This window comes from Aristolochia californica, unplaced genomic scaffold (genome assembly GCF_029961685.1).
Source record: "Aristolochia californica isolate CCGP_79_NKW_82.1479 unplaced genomic scaffold, dmAriCali1.0.hap1 SCAF_12, whole genome shotgun sequence".
Classification (NCBI taxonomy): domain Eukaryota; kingdom Viridiplantae; phylum Streptophyta; class Magnoliopsida; order Piperales; family Aristolochiaceae; genus Aristolochia; species Aristolochia californica.
This window is the reverse complement of record NW_027181793.1, coordinates 529,894-554,956: the sequence shown is the minus strand read 5'-3', so window position 1 is coordinate 554,956 and position 25,063 is coordinate 529,894. Positions and strand designations below refer to the sequence as shown.

Sequence of the window (25,063 nt, the reverse complement as noted above, 5' to 3'; positions counted from 1 at the left end):
AGCTGCCTAGTTACAAGCCACAAAGTCGTCTTTGTTAGCCCAGGTGACTTCTCAAGAGGGGGTGAATTGAGTTATTATAAATTAAAATTAAGTGCGTCAATTTAAAAAGTCAAAGTGAAATTGAAGTGATGAAAGCTTCGAAAGGGATGTCTTCAACAAACACGGAAGGTGATTTGTTCTAGAAAAATTCTAGAAAATCTCTTGTTTTCATTTAGGTTCCTAAACTATCTTTAATTGGGTTTTTGAATTCTCAATAATCCGTGTTTAAGCTTCCTTTTGTGTCCTTCAATTTGGAGTTTGAAGTTTCTCCAAAAAAAAGACCAACATAAGGGCTGAAAACTAGTTTTTTTAGTTGTTGATAATATGGTTTCAAAATTATATTAAATTGATGCCATCAATTCCATATTACAAATTCAAAAATTCCCTCTAGTTATTTCTGATTAGAATTACTAGAATTTGCTACTTATTTTATTAATTTTAAGTCATCAAACCCTAAGTTAGGGTTTATCTTTCATGGGTGAATGAAAGGTTTGTTTTTTGAAGTGTTTAATTCATCTAAAGTTTCTAGAATTTTTGTGGGGATATTATGCTTGATTTAATAGCTAATCTAGTTCATAGTTTGCTAATTTTTTCAAGCATGTTGGATATGCATATGTGGTGAATTTTGTGGTGCTAAGTTGTTATTTTTAGCCATTGTTGTTACTTCATTGAGAGTGGTTAATTCTTCTACATTATAAGGTCAAATTTTATTAATGTCGAATCTCTTGAAACACTATAGTTTTTTTTTAGTTTTTTAGCTCTCGAAAGTTCACAAAAGTCTCCTTCCTATGCCGAATTCAGCAAACTTGATTTTTTTTTTTAAATTACTATTATTCCACTCACGGGCCTAAGTAAATTTTCATCGTAGTCTGAATCAATAAAAATGTTCCTAATTACAAGAGATCTTGTTGGACACTTAACATTGCCCCTTCTCCATGAAGATAACCTTTCCTACCAAAAGTGGTCAAAGGATGACACTCCAATTATGAGCTGGTTGATAAATAGCATGGATGAACTAGTTTCTAATAAGTTTGTTCACTTGGATACAACCAAGGAGATTTGGGACATCTATTCTAAATTATATTCCACTCTTGTCAGTCTTCAAAATATTTATGATATTTTTTCGGAGATGTATATGACAAAGCAAGGTGACAATCTTTATGAATATTTTGGTTGGTTTCAAGGTTAGACATATTCCACTGATATTGCAACCCAAGAAAGACAAAGGAAAACACCTTCTCTTGAGGCATTAGCTATGTGGCTTTCATTTGCCTCCTTCAAGACAATTAGCTCTTCCTTGAGCTTAGCAATCTCATTTAGTTAAGCATTACATTTTTCTTTGTACATATTTAGATTGAATGCATTTATCCAAAAGTAATTCAAGTTCACTTTCATAGTCTGAGTCGCTTACCTCTTTGAAGTTGCAGACTCGTTATCAATGTTTTCTAAAGCCATGAGTCCAACATCACTTTGTTCTTCTTCTAATTGGCTACACTCTTCCTCCATTGAATCCCGAGTTGTGATCAAATTTTTCTTCTTCTTGTTCTTGGGATCTTTGTTTGAGGATGGGGTTCTTTCTTTTAACTTAGGATATTTGTTCCTTTTAAAATTTGTCATTTTGAGTTCAAAATTGGCCTTTTCTGAAGTTTTTCTTTTTCCAATTAGACTCTTTGAAGATGTCTAGTGATGAAACTCACTTCATCTGTGCTCTCGTCACTAGAGTTACTTTCGGCATATGTTTTGGCCTTAAGAGCAATGTTCTTCTTCTTAGGTTGCTCTTCTTCTACATCTTTTGGTTCCATCTCATATGTGAGAAGATTCCTAATAGCTCTTCTGAGTTTATAGTTCTAAAGTTAGCATTCTCAAGAAAGATTGCCTTCCTCATGTCCCATGACTTTGGAAGTGTTATGCTCTTGGGTTAAGTGTTTGGTTTTCTGCTACTTACTAGGCCGGTCTTTTGGATAGTATTGGATATGTATTTAACATTTGGTATCAGAGCCACTACTTACGTTGCGAGTTCGAATCCCAGAGGAGGCGACCTAGCGGTGTCCCTAGAGTGGGTCGTTGTAGACGTCGGCTTATAATGGAAGAGCTTGAGGGCAAGCTTTTTTTCCAAGGGGTGTATGATGTTATGGTCCTAGTTTAAGTGTTTGGCTTTCCGCTATTTACCAGGCCGGTCTTTTGGGCAGTATTGGCTAGACACTTAACAGGAAGTGCCTTGAGAAACTTATCGTTTTGCTTATACAAGGAATCTCTTCTCCTAAGATATTCAACTCATTTATTATATGAGTGAACCTTGAGTTCATCTTAACAATTGACTCACCTAGTTTCATTTTAATTTCATCATATTGGGCTATCAATAAATTGATTCTAAAATTTTTTAACTCTAGTGGTTCTTCAATGTGTGACCTCAAATTTTACCCAAATTTATTTACCGGTCTTACATGTGGAGACCCTATTGAATTCATTTGGTCCTAAGGTACATAACAAGAGGTTTATGACCTTGGAGTTTGTTTTGAGCTATTCCTTGTCTTCCCTAGTTACCTCACGAAATTCTTTTCCTACCAAGATTCCATTTTCAAGCTTTTGTGGCTCTTTCTCTTTCTCTATAAAGCATTTTTATGGGAATTTACAAGATAAAAGATTGTGGCTTGAAGATACACTCATAAAAGCTCATTCACTCTTTTACTCACGGGTTTGGTGGGGTATTATAGTTTCCTTAACTAAAACTAATCGTTATTTGCTCGTTTATAAAAATCAGTAATTACTGGTAAGTGATAGACTGATCAATCGATCATAACAACTACTTTTCTGTCAGATAGTAACTTATTGATCGATGTATTAATAGATCCATATGTTACAGTTGGTCCAAAAATATCAAGTTTATTGATCATTGCCAGTGGTTGGTCGATCAATCGAGATTCCCTCTGGTTGTGCAATACAAGTATGATCGATCAATGTAGTTTCCTTTGATTGATCATGTTTGATGTCCCTTACTGACAAGGTTTTGACTGACTGATCAATCTGGAGGGATAATCGATCATTCCATGAAAACTTGTGTGGACAATAATGATCGATCAATCCAAGTGGGATGATTGATCATGTATTATAGCATGAAATGGTCATATCCTGGATGATCGATCAATTGACTAAGGTTGATCAATCATACTTTATATTTCTAGCCTACACAGTTTTGGATGATCGATCATTCCAATTATCATTCCAATTGACTAAGTGTTTTAATATGTTTCTAAATGATGTTTATGATGATCTTAAACAAGTCTATACATAATTTATAACTTAAAACTACTATTTCACAAATGTACTTAAGGAATGGGAAGTTTGGAATGTTGTCGTACAAAAATTGATCAAGTTGAGATGTTTATCAATAATGCTTGAACTCAACTCTTCATGTTGTCTTCTTTCTTGTGGGTGCTTCTTCAAGAGATATTCTTCCATTATGCTTCAAGTCTTGATTTTGGCTTTGATATTTTAGACCTTGAGATGCTCTTGAAGGTGAAGTATCCGAAATACTTTAGATTTGCACGTTGTTTATTCAATTAAGTTTTGTTATCATCAAAAGTAGTATGGGAATCAACCTACGGTAAAAAAAAAAATCTTCATAGATGCATATTCTTCATCTTTTGCTTTCCCCCTTTATTGAATATTTTGGCACAAAAAAATTACCACAATATGTGGGACAAAATACATTTTTCTTTCTTCATCTACTTCTCCCCTTCAAGCTGGGATAAAAAAGACATATAGACCCAACTTGGATAAAACAAAATGTAGGAGAAGAAAATCACTTTTAGTCGTACGACAAAACTCCATATACCAATCAAAATGGACATAGTCTAAAACACAGTCCACTCAATTTTAAAGGCCAAAAGGCAACCTAACTTTAGGGCTTAACAAATAGATTACTCACTTTTTAAGGGTAACTAAAACACAAATCACCTTTTGGGTGAAGAACATAAACCCTAAATCTAACCAAAACACTCTTATTAGAAGGTAAATTTGGCTAAAAAAACTCAGATTTTAGAAGAAAAGGAAACTTAATTCACATCAATGGAGAGATAAAATGAGAAAAAAATAGGAAAAATGAGAGATTTTCGAAAGAACTGACTTTCGATATCTCAAAAAATTATAGCTTAGAATCACAAACGATTTATTGCGCAAGAAACCATACTCAAAAGGCTTTAAAATGATATTTAATTTTGCAAAAAAAAAACACTATTGATTTTCAGGACTCCATGCATAATGCCATGGAGAAAAGGAAAGAAAGCATGTTGGGGAAAAAATAAGAGGAAGAATGAAGTTATGGACCTGTATCCTAACTTTCCCCTTGAAGCTCTATTTATATATGAATAAAACTATAATATTATAATTATGTCTTTCACCTTAGAAGAGTGAAGAAGAGACAATAAACTTAAACTAATTACATCAATGTCATCTTTATGAGATGACTCTTTATTTACCATCATGCCACCTCCTTGGTCATGTCGTCTTGAGCCCATCATCAACCTCTCTCAGATGTGTGGGTATTCTTTGGTCGTGTGGGCTTGAGCCCATCTTCCAACACTCTCCCTCAATATAGGGGTGAGAGAACATCATAAACGTCTAACTTGTTGTAAATAGTAGATTGGATCTTCTCGTATAAAATGGCACTCCACCTCAATCATATCTTCCAACACTCCCCTTCAAGATGGTATTCTCTTTGTTCTTTACCGAAAGACCCAGTGAGCACAATATAATGGCAATATAACGGTGAGAGAAGAAAAATCACTCATAGTAGTTTGTCAAAGGTTCATACTCCGGTCAAAATGGTGATAGCTAATATATACCTCTGATTGCCATCTCTGATTTATTATTGGCCCGTGCTATTCGGAATCCAGCGCTGCGGGACGACTCTGCTATCATCTTACGCTCTTTCGGCTGGTTTGTTTTGGGAAGATTGTCGAGAATCTATTTGCTTTGTTCAGGAAGATTTATTGTTGATTCTCTGAGAGATATTTCAACTACTGGTTTTAGAAACTCTTCGTTCGTCTTCATCACCGTTGAGTAGTCTGACATTAACAAAGGAATTCTCTGCAAATCCGTATCACTGCCGCTGTTGCCTCTTCGGGATTTTCCAACTATCTTTAGAAATATTATGACAGATAATTCGGAAACTCCTCCTTCGGCGGGTCGTCTCTTTGCTGCTATTAGATTCCAGGTATGTTTCTTATTTTGGAAAAGTTATTGGCCATTATTGTTACTGCTTAACTGCTGAATTCTGGAAGTTATTCGCGGGCCTTTCCGTACCGAGTTCATCGCCAACTTCAGAGGAAGACGACTCAGCTATGTTTCTGCTTTTGCTCACTGGGAGGAGAGGTTTCTAGTTTTTACCCGAAGCTGCTCTCTGGTTTTCCCTGTTCGGAAGCAAGGAAGAAGACGACACTGCTTCTCTTCATCGGCAGCCCTATTTCCCCTTCGGGAGGCCGAAGACGACGACCACTGATTCCACAAGCTATCTGCCATCTTCCGTTTCTAGTTCTCGCTGGTTCATCGCCAGCTATCCTCTCTGGTTCGTTGTTGTCCTGAGCTTTTCGGCGCCGCGGGGAGGAAGCTGATGTAAAATAAAAATGCCTTAGTTAGGAAAATTAAATGTGCGTTGGTTCTAAATCTCGCACCGGGTCGCACCTATTCTGACCCAACCCAGATACAGCCGAGTTCACCCAGCAACCCTGCTGACCCGAGGACCGTTTATTGCTTCTGTTCATTATCAAGTCAACTCGGGCCAGGTCAACCTGACTCGGCCCATTTATTTTTGTTCCTTGGTTGTACGTGTTTGGGTCCCAAGTTCTATACATATTTCTTCCGTGACTTGGCTATATTGGTTTACTATTTGACTTGGTGTAACTCGGTTCTTTTTCTCCGATTGGATTGTTATCTTGGATTATTACTCGGTTCCAACATAATATTTGGTGCAACTTCTTATTTACTGATGGACACACAACAAATTATTTCATTGTCCTTATTACTCTTAAGGACTTTCATTATTTACTGGTTATCTAGTGTTATACTACTGCAAATTTGGTACATATTATTTGGGCATTAACCCATTTCTGGTGTTACTATTTTGTCTTTTTGATTGAGACATTATTCCAGAAGAAGAACTTCTTGGTTGCCTTAAGTTCATTATTTGCTGACTGTTATCGGCATTGGTTCATTTGATACGGAATTTGAATTTTTTAGAAAAATAAAACACATGGTAGCATCAACATCTTATCTTCCTTTTTACCCATTACCCATTACCTTTGTACACACACACACATACATATATACGGGCGTTTAAGTCCATTGAGACTTTTTATATGTATTCATGGGTCTTTTATCGTCGTCTTGTGAATGATAGACATTACTCACTTATCACCCATTTCTACCCTTTGAGACTTTGTACTTGGTGTCGTACTTATACTTGGGACACCGTGATGGAGGAGCTTATAAGTACATTTATATTATTTGGTTCAAGCTGGGATCACTACCATTACTTCCCAGCTTGAGGGAGGGAGAAGCAGAAGAAGAAGTACAAGAAAGAAGTATTTTATTCTCTATGTTGTGGTAATTTCTATGTGACAAAAATATTCAAAAAAGGGGGAGCACACAAGATGAAGTTTTTGCATCTAAGATGAAATTTTCGCAGCAAAGAAACTTGAAGACCAAAAATCATTTTCATTGCAAGCTGAAATTATAAACTTCTGCTTGAGGGGGAGTGTCGAAGAGAAGATATGAAAGCCTCTTACATGACTCTCACAGTATGCAGTCTCACAAAGCTAGAGTTAATATGGTGGAGTCTTACAAGAGTCTCACAAAAGGTGGTCTCTTAGAAAAGTCTCAGTTTAAAGGTGTTTTAGTTATGTTAGTCTTCTATTTATGTTGGGTTATTTAATTATGTTAGGACTTATCCTTAAGCGTTAGAGTTTGGGTGTAATTGGGACAAGGGTAGTTTAATTGTAATTGGACTTTATTACTTTCCTCTATTATAAATAGGAGTTCATGTACTTAGATTACATCAAATCAATGAAGTTTTTTTATTTTCCATAAATTCAACACTTCTTCAATAATAATGTCTCAGTCAGAGACACACAATAGCAACAGTGGAAATGGTTATGGGCCTAAATAACACGTACCAAATAATGAAAGTCCTTAAAAAAGGACACATGAAAGAATTCGTCGAGACTCCATTAAAAAATTGTGCACTAAATGATATGTTGATCGAGTAATAAGTTGTCAATTATCCGAGATAATAATCGAACCGGAGCCAATAGACTGAGTCAGACTGAGGCAAACGATTGAGTCAACCCGAGTCAGGTATTAGACTATGTGTGTGAGTCGCAGGAGAAATCGGTATATAACTTGGGACCCGAACCCGTATAACAAAGGTAGGAAGCTAGTGGACTGAGTCTAAGTTGGCCCCATCCGAGTTCACCTTGGTTAACTTGAGCGGATTAAATCAAATAGTCCCTTCTGTTTCCGCAACAGAGCAAATTGGTCATCAGAACCAGAGATCACCAAATTGATGCTTTGTCCTCTAGAACCAGCAACTGAGTTGGCGCTCGGGAAATAATCAACGAATAGAAGAGAAGGCCGATGAAGAACAACGGTGAACCAAGAAGATTTTGACAACCAGTAATTGCAAATAACTCGGTGGAGGAAGCGATTAAATTCAAAGTCTACGGATTATTTTCCAAACAAGATTTCTGTCGGCATGTAATGAGTTGGATGACAGCAAAGACAACGGCAATAGAGAGATTAACGGCGATATGGTGATGATATCGGAATAGTCGACAATGTAGTTGTCGTACCATTCTTCGGAATAGCAAATACCAAAGATACCAGATTACTAAGATACCAAGATTATCCCCACAGATAACAGCTAATGAGATTTCTTTTTAAGTATAATAAAATCACATATCGCCACTAAACGACTCCTCTTCATTGCTCTTGCACAAAATATCACCATGAAAGAAAAAAAAAACTTTATTGTCTCATAGAGAAATAAAAAAAACTTATCTTTCCGAAATCGACATATGGTAGTCTTTTTCAAACCGAGCAACAATGAATTTGGAATTCTAAAAAAATACAGCTACAAGTCTTGAAAATCAATCCTTTGATACCATGTTGATTTTCAAGACTCCATGAATTACACAATGGAGAAAAGGAGAGAAGGCATGTTGGGGAGAAAATAGAAGGAAGAACGAGGTAATGGAAGAATAATAACTTTCTAAACAAAGAATGTTTGCCAGGTATGCTTCCTTTATCGAAAAAGGCAAGTCCATGAGTTTCTAATTAACATAATCAAGGTAAGAGACTTTCTAAAACACCAGATTAATGTTGTTGTTATTGTCAAAGTGGAGATATCAAAAAGTGAAGTAATGTTGTTGTGGTTTTTTGTTTCAATACCAGCTACAAGACTTTGTAAAAGAGAAATAATGCAAGGCCAAAAGAAGCAATCTATACGAGAGCAATTCATAACAGCAACAAACAATTATAGTTTTAACATGATCATCAACCAAAGATCATAGTACATCTGTCCTACTGATTCATTTTTTTTCGTAAATGAAGAAGCACCCACCTTAACAGTTATAATACCGAAGAACAAATATTTCAGGCATGAACTAGATATTGAAGGGCAGCATGATATATCTACTGGTTAAGATATATAAGATAGAAAAAACAAGGGGAAGAACTTTTCTTTTTTTCAATCAACTCATGCAACTCCTTCAAACTGAACAACCCTATGCAATCTTCAAATTCGAACAACACCTTCATGACTCATAATTCAAGCAAAAAAAATAATTGGAATCATGAAATCACTGCTTTGATACTGCGTGATTTTCAGGATTCCATCAGTTACGATCTTTAGTAAAAGAGAGAAGGGAGAAGAAGAGAGGAGAATAAGAGAGAGGAGAGAAAAGAGAGGTCCAAGAGAAGGAAGGGTAAGAAGAGATCACGTTAGGAAGAGAAAAGTGATGGAGAATTAGGGCTGTGGACTTGTTTCCTAACCCTCCCCTTAAGCACTATTTATAAATGCCAAAAGTATAAATATTATAAGTATATCCTTCACCCTAGTAGAAGGGAATAAGAGATAAAAGATCAAAGGATAATTGCATCAATTACACTCAGTTTTGTCCATATCTTCAACACTCTAATAGTTGGAATTTACACAGAGATTTCGGCTTTCTTTAAGCCACATGTAACTCAATACACATTTTTTACAATTATAATCTCCCGAAGAGATTGGCTAGATTTTAGCTCTAGTTGGCCTTTTCTATCTTGATTGAATGGGTTCTAAATGAACTTTTCACAATTTGAAAATAAAAGAAAGAAAAACTTACACCCTTAACTTGGAGAGTTCCTTCTCCTTGAAAAATCCAAGCTTACACTTCTTTTGCAACCCAATGTATAATGAGTGAGTTTGTCCAATATAAAATTCAAGGAAGGAAGAGGAAAGAGTAGAGGATTTTTCAATGTTGAGCTCTCTCTTTTACTCTAAAGCACTTTTGAGAAGTTTTTCAAGATAGAGTGTAAAAGCTCAAAAGATTTGCCAATAAATGCTCATTAACTTCTCTGTGTATGGTTTGGTGGGTATTTATAATTTTCCCAAGTCAAACTAGCCATTTTTTGCCCCGTTGATTGATCAATCAATTAATCATAACAGCTCTTTTTGTGTCAGGATGTGACTTATTGATTGATGAAATGATCGATCAATATGTTACCATTGGTCTTGGAAAGTTAAGTTGATCGATCATTACAGGGGATGATCGATCAATCAGAATTCCCTTCGGTTGTGCAATGCAAGTATGATCGAACAGTGAACTTCCTATGACTGACATTGTTTTATGTCTCTGACTTGCAAGATTTTGTCTAATCAATCAATTGTGTAGGATGATTGATCATTCCATGCAAATTTCACTTGCCTGGCCAATCGGTCAATCCAAATGGGAGGATCGATCATGCTTTATAGTCTTTCTTGCATACTCCTGGATGATTGATCATTGGTAGACGATGATCGATCATTCTAGTGCCAGTTCAACTAAGTTGACTTTTAAAGCATGGGAACGATTTAGTCTAAGTGTTCTAACATGTTCTAAAGGATGTATATAATGTTCTTAAACATGTTTATATGCAATGTATGTCCTAAATCACCATGTACACTAATTTATTTTAAGAAGGGGGTTTGGATATCTCTCTTACATTTGTGACTAAGTGTTGACATGTGACATTTACACTTAAAACTTTAGTCTTCTTGTTGTCTTCTTCTTCATGGGTGCTTCTTCAAGAGTTGTCCTTCAATGTTGTTTGAGGTCTTGAATAGGTTTGATCATTCTGAAGTTTTAAACCTTGAGATGCATTGACTCTTAAAGGCAAAATATCTGAAATACTTAGTTTGAAAATTGTCAGCTCTATTGATTTTTACTATCATCAAAAGCAAAAAGATAGTCAATCTATGGTCAATAAAGGAATTTTGTACTTTAATTCTATAGGTCTTGTAAACCCTGTATTAGGAGGATATGCAGAATTTGTTCTTTAACCTGCCAAGGCTATGCATAAAGAGAAAGTTGGAACATGAGGTGAATATGGTGTAAGTCTATGTTCGAATGAGCATTGAAGCACTATTATATATTACCTTATTTATTCTTAAGAAACCAGGAATATATTCCCTTCTTTTGGCATAGAGGTAAAGGTTAAATTTTGGTTGATACCATGTGGAGTGAGCTATGGATTACGAATAATTAGTAACTCTTGTTTAAGGCAACTATAACATTGATATTTGTCTTATGAAATGAAAATGTAGTTACAGCAAGTTAAATATGTAAGTTATTGGAAGTGTCGTGCCTCATTTGTAATGTGGAATAAAGACCTTGTTGGGTGACCAACAAAGGTATGTGTGTGTAAAGGCAACTATTATATTGATCTTTCTCTTATGAAATGAAAATGTGGTATCACAAGTAATTGTATCAAGTCGTTACTTGTGAATGGATTACTATTCTCAAGTATCAATTACTTGTTTGGATGTCGAGTAACGGGTTTTAGTTCTTACGATGAATGATTTTGTTAATGGTAAGAATAACAATAAATTTAACTGTATGATTAAGTTACAAATTGAAATTGAGTATTGTACCTTGCAAACCTAAGTTCCCCTGATTTTTTGGGTTTTTTATTTTGTTTTAATTCCTAAAATGATAGTGAGTAGGACTTATTGAGCAAAAGCTCACCTAACTATGTGGATATACTTTTCAAAGGGATAGGGGAGCTAGGTAACTTGCTTCACACACGGGCTGAAGCATATATGGAGAGGAGATTTGGGTAAGTATAAGGGACAATGTCTATTTGGTCTATTTTATGTTCATTGCAATTGAAAAATTGTACCTTAGGATACTTAAGAGTTGTGTATAAATATGTAGGTTACAAGGAAGGACATTTGATAATAGGTCCTTCAATGTATCTTATATTTTAATGTGATTTATTAGTGTTCTTTGAGAGTATGATATTGTTGTAGGTGTATAATGTCGCAATGATGAATGCAATAAAAAGATGCAACATTTGGAAGAAGTATTGTCATGCCATATGTTCTATAGTTTAGAATTCGAATGTGAGAAAACACTTGAGGAGTGGAAATAATAACTTAAGTTTGGGTTGTTTACAACCCTTTTAACTTGCATTTTATTTTATGCTTAGTTGATTGTTTGAAGAATTATATTGGGGAAAAGAGTTAAAAAATTAGGTATTATAGCTAATAAACCTATTTACTTCCCTTTAGGTTCATCCATTGTGGGGACCCAACAAGTGGTATCAGAGTAAGTATACATTGAATACCTAATTCCTTGTCCTAGGTTAAGTATCACGCATCAATCAATTTCCTCCTTCCTAACTTTTTTTTTATGTATGATTTTTTTATATAAACAATTTATACCAATTGGAAGTATAGAATAAAACACCTACTATGAGGAATATAATGTTGATAATTGGAGATCACCACACAAAGACTATTTGTGTTAAGCACCTAGCCAATACTACCCAAAAGATTGGCTTGTTAAGAACGGAAGACATAAGTACTTAACCCCAAGACTATAACATCGCACCCACCTTCACGAACCGACGACTACGACGATCACACTCTAACGACTACCCACTCTAGTTTCTGCTAGGTCACCCTCTCTGCTCAGGACTCACGCTGCAGGGATTCAAACTCTTGACATAACGCCTGATCTGATACCTAATATTAAGCACCTAACCAATACTACCCAAAACACCAGCCTGTAAAGAGCGAAAGACATAAGTGCTTAACCCTAGGACCATAACAATTTGTCCCTATAAAAATTAAAAGGGATAGAAGTAGAAAAGGCCTATAAAGATATATTAATTAAAGTTTCCCTCAATCACAAGACATCGATCATATTCTTATGTTCGTTAAGTGTTAAGGAGTAGTCTACAGTGATTGGCACCTCTAGTGCATAGAGGAAAGAGACATATTACGATCAACCTATTTAACCGAATTAAAATTTTAAATGGGATTTTTCCTAATTTGTGCATGCTTTAAATAAAAAGAAAGATTAAAAAAATGAAGGAAAAAAAGTAAGAGAATATTGTCCCCTCCCCTCGAATTGAAATAAGATATTATATGGAGATAGAACTGCTGTAAAAAAGGAAAGGATTTTTTAAAAAAAAACACTTTTTTAGATAAAAATAAAAATCCCTGAGAAATTTTATCGAGGATATTTTCAATTTTTTTAAATAAAATCATTATATTTAACCTAAGAAACTGAATAATTAGAAATTACCCATACGAAAAGTTTGCTGATCCACTTATTTACCCGAATAGACAGATACAAAAATAAATCGGAATATTCCTATTCCTAATTAGTACTTGAGCCGTTGTAACCAAGAGAGCCCATTCCCCACTTGAGAGATGAACCCACCGGTCACAGAACAACAGCCTTCAGACTGACCACTGACCACCAAGTCACTTTGGGTTCTCGTCTTTGTTGCCAAAATACGAGAACCCAAAGGTTGAAACATTAAGCTACATTTTGATATGAAAGTAATCAGGGTCGAAATGATGCAACCTCACATAACCATCTTCACCACCACTCGAGAAACTGTACAAGAGGGGAGGAGAAATAAGCACTTGAGAATAAATCGTCGTTTCAAGAAGCCAAGTCTGTACAATAATAACATATACCTTCTTCCATCAGGATTGAATGCTAACGCATTAATGGGTCCAAAATGTCCTTTCACACCACCAATCTCCTCTTGCAGAATCTGAAAGCAATAGAAAAGAGAACAATGATGGATCACCCAAGGTCTATAATTGCTCCCTCTAATTCTTAAAGAAAACAAAAGTTCACCTTATGGAAGAATTTTGCCTCAAACTTGCCAGCACGACGATCAGTGGTTGTGACATGGGATGCATCCTGACCACCTCCAATCACCACCTGAGACAAACATAATAGGATTCCTCATTTTCAAAAAGAAGAAAAACAAGCACATTCGAATTTTTTTTATTGTTAAAGGCCCTAGCACCTCAACTCTATATACGATTAATAAAGAAAAAATCACCTTCACCCATACAGAGTAAGAGAACATATTACTTACCTGGTCAAGAAGTGGTGAAATTGCAACAGCATTGACAGGCCGCTCTGTCACATAGGTCTTGATAACTGTAAGGGTTCTAATGTCCCACAGCTGACAATGCAAAATAAATATATAAGATGATAGACGGGGAAGAGAAGAAAAAGACTCATTCCATCAATGGATGAGAGTTACCTTAGCAGATTTGTCTAAGCAACCTGAGAGAAAATGTGACCCATCTGAAGATTTTGACAGTGATGTAATTGGTTTCTGGTGACCAGTTGCTTTGTCAGATTCCTTTAGAAGCTTCCCGGTCTGTTAAGAAAATAGAGTAAAAACTTGTTCAGGTTGCAAATCAACACAAAAGTACAACCAACTGCTTGCCCAACTAACTGAGAATAAGTCATAAAATGAAGAAGAAGAAACCTCTGAAATACAATACATAGTGACTATTTCTTTCGTCAGGTGTCCTTAAATAAAAAACCATTAAACGTGTTCTTAAGAGGCAAGCATTAAAGCTGATGTTTTTGTTGATTGTTATTGACTTCAATATGAACTAGCAGGCTTTTTTTTTTCTTTTGACGATGGTGAGGATGATCCATAAATAGAAAAGATAAAGACACAAAGGCGTCCCAGACAGAGGAAACAAAGCTAGTTAAAAGAAAAACAAAGACAAGAAAAGTAAAAATACCTTAACGAAAAAGTAAAAGTTAAACAAACTAGAAAACATCATGAAAAGCAAAAGCATTACTGAAGGCCGCCAAATAAATTATAACTTCTACAACAAGCCATTTTTAAGAAATACCGGTCCATGCCAGTGAATCAGCCATCTGCTGACAGAAAATCCAGCAGAGTTGAATAGCACGAGATGCAGTTCCTAGCTACTGTAATGGTTGTTCTTAATAACATGCATTCATCAGGTGGGTAATCACTTAGCAAACAAGTAGGTGGCTATGCCCTATCAAAATTTTAAGATGAACTGAACAGAAATAATTATGACGTGAAGAAAGGAAACATTACGAGCATCATTTGTCCACAAGACAATCAGTTGATGCACATAGGCACGACAAGGGTTCCTTATCACCATAAAGATAAGATTGCCTGTTATGTTCACACATTTTCCCAGATATCTATTCTTTTTTTTTTCAAATTGACATATCTATGGTATAAACATGGGATACGTGACCTATCTAATCAATCATTACCTGGATAATGATCTTTAGCGTGCTCTGGACAAAGTGTTTTCACAGTCTGCCATTTGGCATGTGAATCAAGGCTTACCAACCAGATAAGTTTCAGGGTCCATCAATTAATTCTTACCTAAGACAAGGATAAGCCACCCTTATCCCCTATAATATATGAGCCAATGAGAATTCACCACATAAGCAAGGTAAATCCCCTCTTATTGAAATTCTCACACGCTGAGCAAGCCGCGCTTTGTTGCTTTAAACAAGAAAGCACGAGCAAGATCGATATGTTCCTTCCATCTTTTGGCGAGTTTCAAGGCTATTGGGCACCTCCCAGACTTGCTCAAAAGAATGTTATAAGGCTTGAGCAGTAGTTATCGGGTTGCCAACTCAAACGGGCTACGACCAGTGAATTCACTTTTCAGCAAGTTGAATGAGAATTGGGCCACATCAAGTAGTTATGGCCTACTCTTTTCATTAGCATTTACAAAATGCAGTAAATACTCCTCAAAGATGGCATTGATTTGCTCCGTCTGCCAATCGGTTTGAGGATGGAAACATGTAGAAAAGTTAATGGTAGTTCCTCAGCTGTACAATTACCCGATACAGCTACAAATGTACCATACTTTGAGAATAGATCCACTAGCACTATAATGGAACCAAGGCCTTCAGCTTTTTGAATCCAAAAATAAAGTCCATAGAAACGGACTCCCACGATCTTTCAAGAATAGATAGGGGTTCGAGCAAACCCCCTGGTTTCTGCCTTTTTATCTTATCTTGCAAGCAAATAAGATAAGTACAAATATACTTCTCCACGTTTTGCTCCATTCCAAACCAATAGTAATTGCCTTTATATAGAACAATCGTTCGCATTTGTCCTGGATGTTCAACCCATTTGGTGTCATGAAATCTTGCCACCGAGCTTGCTTTGGGCAAAGCTTCTTTTTCGTGAGGAAGTAGCTAGATGCTACGTTGTCCATATTCACTACGAACCTCGACCACAACAAGTAGTGGCACCAAGTGCAAAAACAATGCACTATGGCCATCATCTCTCGTCCTTGAACTGTATAACGTTGCTCCGTCTCATTAAGCTTTCGACTCTCGAAAGCAATCAGATGTCTGTCCTGTTCTACAACACCACCAATTGCAAAGTTAGGCATCAATGGCTACCTCAAAAGGCTTACTGAAATCAGCAAGTTGCAAGACTGGTTCTTTCATGACCGCATTTTTGAGGGACACATACGCTTCTTGACATTTGCTCAACCAATGCTTTTGCTTCTTCAAAAGATCCATCAAGGGAGCCATTAAGGCTGGAAATCCCTTAATCAATCTCAGATAGTAGTCCACGAGCCCAAGGAAGCTCCGCAACTCCGATACTTAGGTTGGAAGGCGTCATTCAACAATTGCTTGTACCTTCTTCTCGTCCATCTATATTTGTCCTCCTCTTATCTAATGTCCCAAAAAGGACACCTCTAATAGGGCAAATGACCGTTTCTCTCTTTTGACGAAAAGAGAGTTCTTTTGCAATACCTCGAACACCTTCCTCAAGTGATGCACATACTCCTCCATATCCCTACTATACACCACAATATCCTCCAAATAAACAACTACAAATTGATTCAGAAAGGCTGAAAGAGTTTGTTCATAAGAGTACAACAAGTAGCCAGTGCATTCGTCAAACCAAATGGCATGATTAGAAACTTGAATTAACCATACCTTGTTACACATGTGGTCTTCTTCTCAACTCTTTCGACGATTCGAACTTGATTGTAACCCAACCTCAAGTCAAGCTTACTAAAAACACAAGCATGGAGTTGATCAAACAAGTCCACAATGAGGTTAATCAAATACATGTTCAAGGCCTGATAGTCGATGCATGACCTCGTGCTCCTATCCTTCTTCGTTTGGAAGAGTACAAGTGCACCAAACAGAGCTTTGGAAGGCTGGATGAACCTGGCTTCAAGCAAACTCCCCAAGTTGTTTTTGAAGCTTTTCCAATTCTTTTGGTGCCATGCGATAGGGTGCTTTGGCTGGTGGTTTAGCACCCAGTTCAAGCTCGATCATGTGGTCCACCTCCCTCCGTGGAGGCAACTTCTTCGGCAATTCCTCCAACATCAAGTTCTTGAACTCCGTTAAGACTTTTTCAAAGTCAGCCGGCATGGATTGAGTCTCAATCCATTGTTCATTTCCTGTCAAAGCAATAAAGAAGGTAAGACTCTTCTCGCCTATCCCTTCTTAAGCTAGAGAGCTGAAAGCATTACGACTTTCCCCTTTACATGATCCCCATTCTCCGAAATCATACAAGGATCAACCCCATCCATAACCCATACAACTCCCAAATAGAGCATTACAATTGCAATTACAAAGAAAGTCCGTGCCCAATCAATGTGAAGAACAATAAAATCGAGAAAGCCTACCCACTTTTCGATGAAAATTTGGGTGCATTTCGCCATGCCAAACACCGCATTGGCCGTTGAATTGACAACTTTTAAACGACTACCATCGTGCTCCCATTGTAGGATTAATCTCTTTTGCTTCTTCCACCGAAACAAAATTGTGGGTAGCTCCTGTGTCGATCATAGCTTTTGCTTTAATATTATTAAGCAAAACATCTAAATAAAGGAGTTCTTGCTTGGATTTTACCGGCGACTTTGTAGTCTCAATGTGGGCTTGAATGGAGTTAAGTAACATCATTGAACCCATTCTAGTTTCGTTGCTCAGTTGCTCAATAGCTTCATCCGTTATGATGGCATTCAATTGCCTCTTTTTCGGACAATCTCGCACCATATGATCAGCATTCACAAATAAAGCATTTAATTTTTTAGAAGTACATTTGTTCGTAAGGTTCTTATTCTTTCCATTTTTGGAGTTTCGCTTATCAGTTTTGAAATTCTGGTTCCAAGATGGCTTCTTCTTGCTATTCTCCTTATACCTATTTTTATCAAATTCTTGGATTTAGAGGTGCATTCATCGGATTCTCTCAAAATTCGTTAGCTTTTCGACGGTGGCTAAAGCAATAGCAAGCATCTTCACATCTCAACCCCTCAATTCTTGCTCAGCCCATAGACGAAATCCAGTGAAAAATGAAAATAACTAATCTTCATCGATCATATTAGAAATTGCTAAGTTGGGTCCAAGGCCCGTCCAAAAATAACTAGCCAAATTAGGAAGTCTCTTTTCCAACTAATAAACTCAAGATCTTTGTACTCACTAATCCATGTGGGACTATTCCTTAACACTCCCCCTCACGTGTAGGTCCTTTTTTTGTGGCTCTACACGTAGATATTTAGGTATACACGTAGATATTTAGGTATAGGCCCTCTTTTGTTGTTCTACAAGTGGATAATTTAGGTTTAGGCCCTCTTTTGTGGCTCTACAAGTAGATAATTTAGGTATAGGCCCACATATGAGTACATGCTCTGATACCATGAGAAACGCAAAATACTGAAAATTTATGGTTAAGATATTCCAAACCATTGTCAGTACGAAGTACACGTTCCCCAAGACACCAAAGCACTCATCTCATCATCTGATATCCAAATATGTATCTCTTGATTTTTTGTCCCCATCTTTCAAGTCCTTTGCTATGTCATTGTCTACTTCCCATATACCTCGTTCAATGCAGGAAGCCTTGTGCTCTCCAAAATGGAAACAAGCTATGCATGATGAGATGAGAGCTTTGGTGTCTCGGGGAGCATGGTGTCTATGTCATCCACATGTAGGAGCAACTATTGTGGGGTGTCATTGGGTTTATACTATCAATTTAACAGAAATACTTAGCATCAAGGAAGTAAGAGATTGGTTGTACCCAAGGATAATTCCTTTTTGTCGCAACACCCGTAATTCCTTTCACACTAAGTAGTTGACGTCTTTCCGAAAGAAATGGCACTTCAATTCACGCTTGAAATCTTCCAAATGTCCACCGAGTCTTCTCCATCCTCGGTATCATCCATCCTCCTCCTTCACCATAAAATAGCATCATCAACAAGGAACATGGAAGCAATACCAACCTTTACTTCTTCTTTTGAGAGTTTAAAAGCTTTGTAGTATTGTTCCACTTGCCACTAGAAGTTTTTGATCACCTTTGGATCGCATACGCCACTGTACGGTTTTAGTCCGAGCACTTTGATCTTCATCATCAAAAGAACACCTCCATTTAGAACGGCTCGTTCGAGAATCGGCATTCTCGTCCGCATCTCTTCTAGTTCCAACTATATCTAGTCAAGGTTGGTGCTCGTGTCCGCCTTTAGCACAGCAACGGTACTATAAACATCTTCTAGCCCTTGAATCGCCTCAAGGCTAAGTTGATGAATGTCCACCACCTCTTGAATCCTCTCCTCCCGACTCAAGCATTAGAATTCCACCTTCTCAAGCCTAGATTCAAAAGAAGTTAAACGGGATTCGGCTTTGAAGACTTTCTTCTTAGCTTTGTTTGCAATAAAATTCCAACATTGGTTCTGAAGAAGCAATGGCTGAAACAATTCTGCTCTAATACTAGTTGTCACACCACTATATCGGGCTAGTATTCGATCCTAAAGCTTCGACATGCGGCCTAACTTACTTTGAGTGAAAAGTAGACTGATAAGCTTTTGTTTCAAGGAAAAATCAAGCCACAATGAAGAGAACAGAGCTCTGCTAAAAATGAGGTATTCTTTGCCCGAATTTCAAGAAAACTACATCAAGTTTACAAGGCTTATTTATAAGCAAATCAAGGATAAGTCACCATTATCCCCAATAATACATGAGCCAATGATAATTCACCACATAAGCAAGGCAAATCCCCTCTTATTCAAATTCAAATGGGTTAAACTCCCATGTGCCCTTATTTGTCTCAAACTACGCTATATCAATCCCATTTAGGTAGGAGAAACTCAAATTTCAAATTTGAGTTAAAACTCCCACTCAACCAGCCAATTGCTGGCTGCATGCAGGGCTCTGTGCAACTCGGGCCTGCTGCCAAACTCCCCACCCATCCGTGCACGCAGGCCTAGGCTACAACACCAAGGACAAATGGGCTGAGCAATTTCGTATGCTACGAACAAGGAACGAAAGCTTGATCAAGAAGTATGAAGGACCTATCAAAAAAATGGTCAGAACGTTGCTTGTCGACTAGAATTACCTGCCCACCTGCACATCCACAATATACTTCACATAAGTAACTTAAAACCCTATAATGAAGATCTCTCTGATCCCTCACGTTCTACTGGACTTTGAGCTACCATCGATGCGACCACCACTTTTCCTCACAAGGTGGACTACATCATCGATGATCGAAAGGTACGACATCAGGGCATGCCACATTATAAGGAATATTTGGTGAAATGGCAAGGCTTACCAGAGAGTGAAGCCACATGGCAAGCACACGCTGAACTATCAACACGACAAGACCGTTCGTGTTAAGGCCGTGGGAGTATGATACGCAGTCAGAAAAGTGCCATGAACGAACATATGCACAGCTAGGCCAAATATGGGTGCACGGGAGTTACCATTAAATAGAGTTTTGCAAACTGGTACGACAACCCCAAGCCCTCAAAAAGACCAACTGGCGTCAACAGCACCCTCACAAGGCCCAAAAACACAAACCCGGCATGAAACAGCCAAGGCTGCAGTAGCTGGAGCGCATGGGCACACGCAGACTACTACTGCAGCCCAGGCCAATGCACGGATGGGCACGCAGCAGGGCGCTCGCTAATGCCCATGGGCACGCTGCAGGGTGCATGGGCGTGCACACGGGGAGAGGGGCAGGGCGCACAGTATGCATGGGGCGCACGGGGCATGTAGAGCACGAGCCCAGCACACAACCAGCAACTGGCTAGCTGGTAGGCTGGCTGGCTGGCAACTTTCACTCAAATTCGAAATTTGAGTTTCTCCTACCCAAATAGGATTAGAATAGGATAGTTTAAGACAAATAAGTGCACATAGAGTTTTGAACCATTTGAATTTGAATAAGAGGGGATTTGCCTTGCTTTTGTGACGAATTCTCAATGACACATGTATTATAGGGATCACTTATATAGCCAAGTTACATAATATGTTTATTCTTATACATGAAGCCATGTTCAAAGAAATCTGCATGTCTATGTTAGACGATCATCTCAAATTTTCTAATCATTTCAATGCAAAAAAACAAAAAATAGAAGCTTCACAGTTCTCCTTTCAGAAAAAAAAAAAAAAATCCTCACACAACAAAATGAACTAATTCAATTTATATCTCAACAAGCCCTCGTACAAAGTTAAATAAAATTCATGCATTAATAAACACCATTCCATATTTCAATTTCCATGGCAACTGTATTGAGAAAAGAATCAGAAAATCTTTGCACTCAAGCTGGGAGTACTACACATCAAGTTCACTTCTGATTGCAAGTGAAACAACCGCCACATCTAGATGCTCCTTTCGTGCGTTACTCAAACAATCACAAAGACATTTAAATGCTTTCAATAATAAGCAGCAGTGATGAACAAATGTAGCTACAGACACCATCCAAGGACAGCATCAAACCAGTTCAAAAGATTAGTTTACACAAGGAGTTGATTAGTACCACTGAGCTCAATTATGAGAATCACAAGTTGTTAATAAGAAGCCACAATTAATGACAGGGCCGAAGAGAGAAAACATAAATCAGACTTCACATGCTCCCTTACAAATCACATCAATTTCCAAAGTTCAATACTGTTACTCCTACATAATGATATTAGCATTATTCCTCTCTGGATTTTAGTGTCGTAAGTTCCAGCAGAGTATGAACAGCTCCAAAATGATATTAATTGTAAAATTCTGAAAACAGTTGAACTACAGAAAATAAATAGCTTAGTTTTATGAATAATCACAATCATTTTCTAGAAAATGACTATTATTTTAAATTGATAAATATTTAAATGCTAAAATGCTATAGTAGTGATGTCATTCATAAAAAAATATGCATCCAAACATCCAGCGTCCCTCTTTTTTTTTTTTGCATCTAAATCATGATGTTGCAAGAGCATAAACGAATAAAAAATGCAGTTACCAACCTCAGTGTCCCAAATACGAACAACTGCATCTTCACCACCACTGATTATAGTTCTATTCAAAGGTCCCCATACAGCTCTGTTGATTCTCCCTTGTGGTCCCTTGATAACGAGTACAGAGTCACCAGACTCTGCAAAATAATAAAAAGATCTGTAAAAAGTTGGTTTGTGTAAACAAGAAAACTCATATGCAGATATTACATATATAACTGTTGTACAACTGGGTCATGGAAGGAGAGCAAGGGCCAAATATATTCCAACTGTAATAACAGTAGCAATAACAAGAATAAGAATAAAAACCCTAAGAGAGCTTGAACTATCATACGTTCACTAGGATCTCTGGCAATGTGCTTCACATGAATTGCTGATGGCAGTTCCATGAAAGGATCAGTCGTTATCACAGCCATTTTATCTCCAATTGAGAAATCCACAGACCTGGCTGGTGAATCAAAATTGAAAGAGTACAACTGGGCACCCGTTTGAACATTCCATAGCTTTACACTTTGATCGGCACTTCCAGTAATAAGGCGCATTGAATCCCCTGCAAGTGAAAGAAATTTTGCATTAGTTAATAACTTTATGCATATAACAACATATGGAATCGTAACCTTGTTTCAAACTATCTAGGGAAGACCTCAAAAAGATGGGGATATACATCATATTCAATCTGCAACCAAGACCACAACCCTGTCCTTCTCTCCCATCCACATAACATATTTTCATTTCCTCTTGCTTCAAGTTTATGTCTCAGCTGAGGCTCCAATAGGACCCTAAACATTAACAATACCTCATAATTTTACTCTCAGTACTAATGTGGTATACTGCCCATACATTAAAATGGCTTTAGCTAGTCCACTTACTATTTTAAGAAACGAAGAATTTTATGCATGACAGAGCATCAGAACGGAGAAATAAGAAATGAAGACTGAGAAACGTGAAATAACGCAGCAGATCACCAGATGTAAAAGCGTAACATTTGGTTTTCCATGAAAATTAATCAAATAGTTCGATAGTGACCGGTTGAACAGGTTTTGTTGGTGCTAGCTGAGAGGACAGGGAAGAAATAGAGGCTCTGCCACAGGCAGAGGGGGGGAGGAAAGACCTAAAGAAGAGCAAATCTGGCTAGGTAACTAGAAACCGATAGAGCACAAATAGACAGAAGATAACTGAAGGCAAAAAGTAATATCAAACACCAGAAAAAGTAAATTCATCGGAGGTCATATATATTTAACCAAAATTGTAGCATAGATGATCGAGCCACCCTCCCAAATATTAAGAAGAAAATAAGTAAAAAAAAAACTTTTAATATAAAAACAGATAAAATAATAACAAAGATGATATTTAGCACTCACTGGAGACGTCGCAACACCAAACGGCACCATTGTGTCCTCTATATGTCCCCAAGCGCTCCCCATTATCAGCAAACCACAGTGTCGGAGTATGATCTTTCGCACAGGAGAACAGCAGATCTCCTTCTCTGTTGTACTTCAAGAAAGTAAGAGGCCTCTCGTGCCCTTTCATTAAAATCGGCCTCATCTTTGCTCTCGAATAAAGCAGAAACAAGCGCGGGATACAAGATCGCAAACTAGGAAAAATACGGAGCTCCGGTTTCTTACTCTACCGCAGTCGATCAAATTCCTCAATTTCGTTTCCCTGCTGACCGATGTAGAGCTTGGGTCCTCGGCAGAAGCAGCAAAAACCCTAATCTCTCATTTACAGCCGCTACAAGGACACACGACTGCCGAACCGACCCAGAACGTCCCTTCCAGCGTGGACAGGATTTTTAAACTCGGACACGGATCCAATTTAGACTCATGATCCGAGTCATATCACCCGAGTTAGACTGAAACTCACTGGCATGGTGACTGGATCAGGGCAAGTCAAACAGGAGTCGAATCTCACCTTTCAACTCAGTTTGCTCAGTCCAAAATTTGATCTGACTCGGTAGAATCACGAATCAACTCGATAAATCAGTAAACCTAACGAGTCCCATATGGATTAGTGAATACAATGATCTTGTATTTATTAGTTGGCAGAAAAGGTTTTCTTAGTGACTAGTCATTTTGGGATAGGACCTTGGACCCAATCAAGATTCAGACTCATAAAAGGTATGCAAATAACTAAGAGAATCGTTGTGTCATTATAAAAATTATGTGCTAATGTTGTTGAGTATCCATCCAACTAATATAATATAAAAAATATGATATTTTTGACATCCCTGTGTGTCATTCTCGTCTTAGCAAAAAACTAATATGAAATGTTTTAGCCATTGTTGTTTGTGGATCTAGACTCTTATTTTCAACTGACATCTTCGACTCTCAATTCATTGTCTAGAAGGAAATAGATGATATCTTACGTAAGAAAGGTCATATATTACTCAGATTGTAGGGTCTGGGATATTGATTTGAAAAATTGATGAACATAGGATGTGAGAACATCAAAGATTAACAAAGATTTCACTTCCCTTATTGAAGATTAACAACAAGAGAGGTAGAAAGCCCCCACAAAAAGAAAACGATGAAGGGGAAGGTCCCCTTTCTTTTCATCTCTAACTCATTCTCGAGAGGGATGGGATGGGATGGGATAGGGATGAGATGATTGATTATGAGGGAGGAGATGTGATTACTTTTGTCGACTTTGTCACATGACTGAGCAAGGTGGGATGGGGTGAAGGGTATACGTAACCAGGCAAGGTTGGGTTTTTCAACACCCAACCTTGGCATGATCCATTACAATCCCAATAGTGTGTGACCTTCATTTTCTACAAACCTATCAAGGGAAAATTAATCTCCTCCATGTTAGGAATTAGACACTCTAAATCAATACTAACAAGAGCAATAATAATTGCAAAAGAATAAATAATAATCAAACACAAGAAACACAAGATTTATACAAGTTTACCTCAAGGTAAGACTACGTTCTATCTTCCCCAGCTATAATAATTCACTATGATGATGAAGTAGGTTAGAAGAGAAATCGCATGCCTCTCTCTACAGTAACTCAAGATCCTGGATGATAACCCTATTAGCGGCGTCCCTCAAATATAAAGAGAAAACTAGGATAACCGAAACTACCCTTAATGAATCAACAATCAATATATCATGGAATCTCTGAACCGATCCGCGTACCGACTCTTTGTAAGGCATTAATTAGGCTCCACAAATTAACAATCCAAACATCATATATTAACAGCTATTTTATTGGGTTGT

The 25,063-nt window shown here is 37.4% G+C and overlaps 1 protein-coding gene across 1 annotated transcript; it reads right to left on the bottom strand.

Annotated features, from left to right (window-relative positions):
* Positions 1-12,869: 12,869 nt before the first annotated feature.
* Positions 12,870-23,599, bottom strand: LOC137945431 (eukaryotic translation initiation factor 3 subunit I-like). The gene is made up of 8 exons (XM_068791324.1): positions 23,207-23,599; positions 22,180-22,395; positions 21,858-21,985; positions 13,852-13,971; positions 13,681-13,770; positions 13,434-13,520; positions 13,268-13,347; positions 12,870-13,184 (listed from the first exon to the last, which is right to left on the bottom strand). The coding sequence occupies exons 1-8, from the start codon at positions 23,388-23,390 to the stop codon at positions 13,109-13,111; spliced, it is 981 nt and encodes a 326-aa protein (XP_068647425.1). The 5' UTR covers positions 23,391-23,599; the 3' UTR covers positions 12,870-13,108.
* Between the last annotated feature and the right edge of the window lie 1,464 nt (positions 23,600-25,063).

Coding starts and splice junctions, on each gene's coding strand:
- LOC137945431 (XM_068791324.1), bottom strand. CDS start 23,390: ATGAGGCCGATTTTAATGAAAGGGCACGAGAGGCCTCTTACTTTCTTG. Junction 22,396..23,206: donor TTGGTGTTGCGACGTCTCCA/GTGAGTGCTAAA, acceptor TTTCACTTGCAG/GGGATTCAATGCGCCTTATT. Junction 21,986..22,179: donor TGCCAGAGATCCTAGTGAAC/GTATGATAGTTC, acceptor ATTATTTTGCAG/AGTCTGGTGACTCTGTACTC.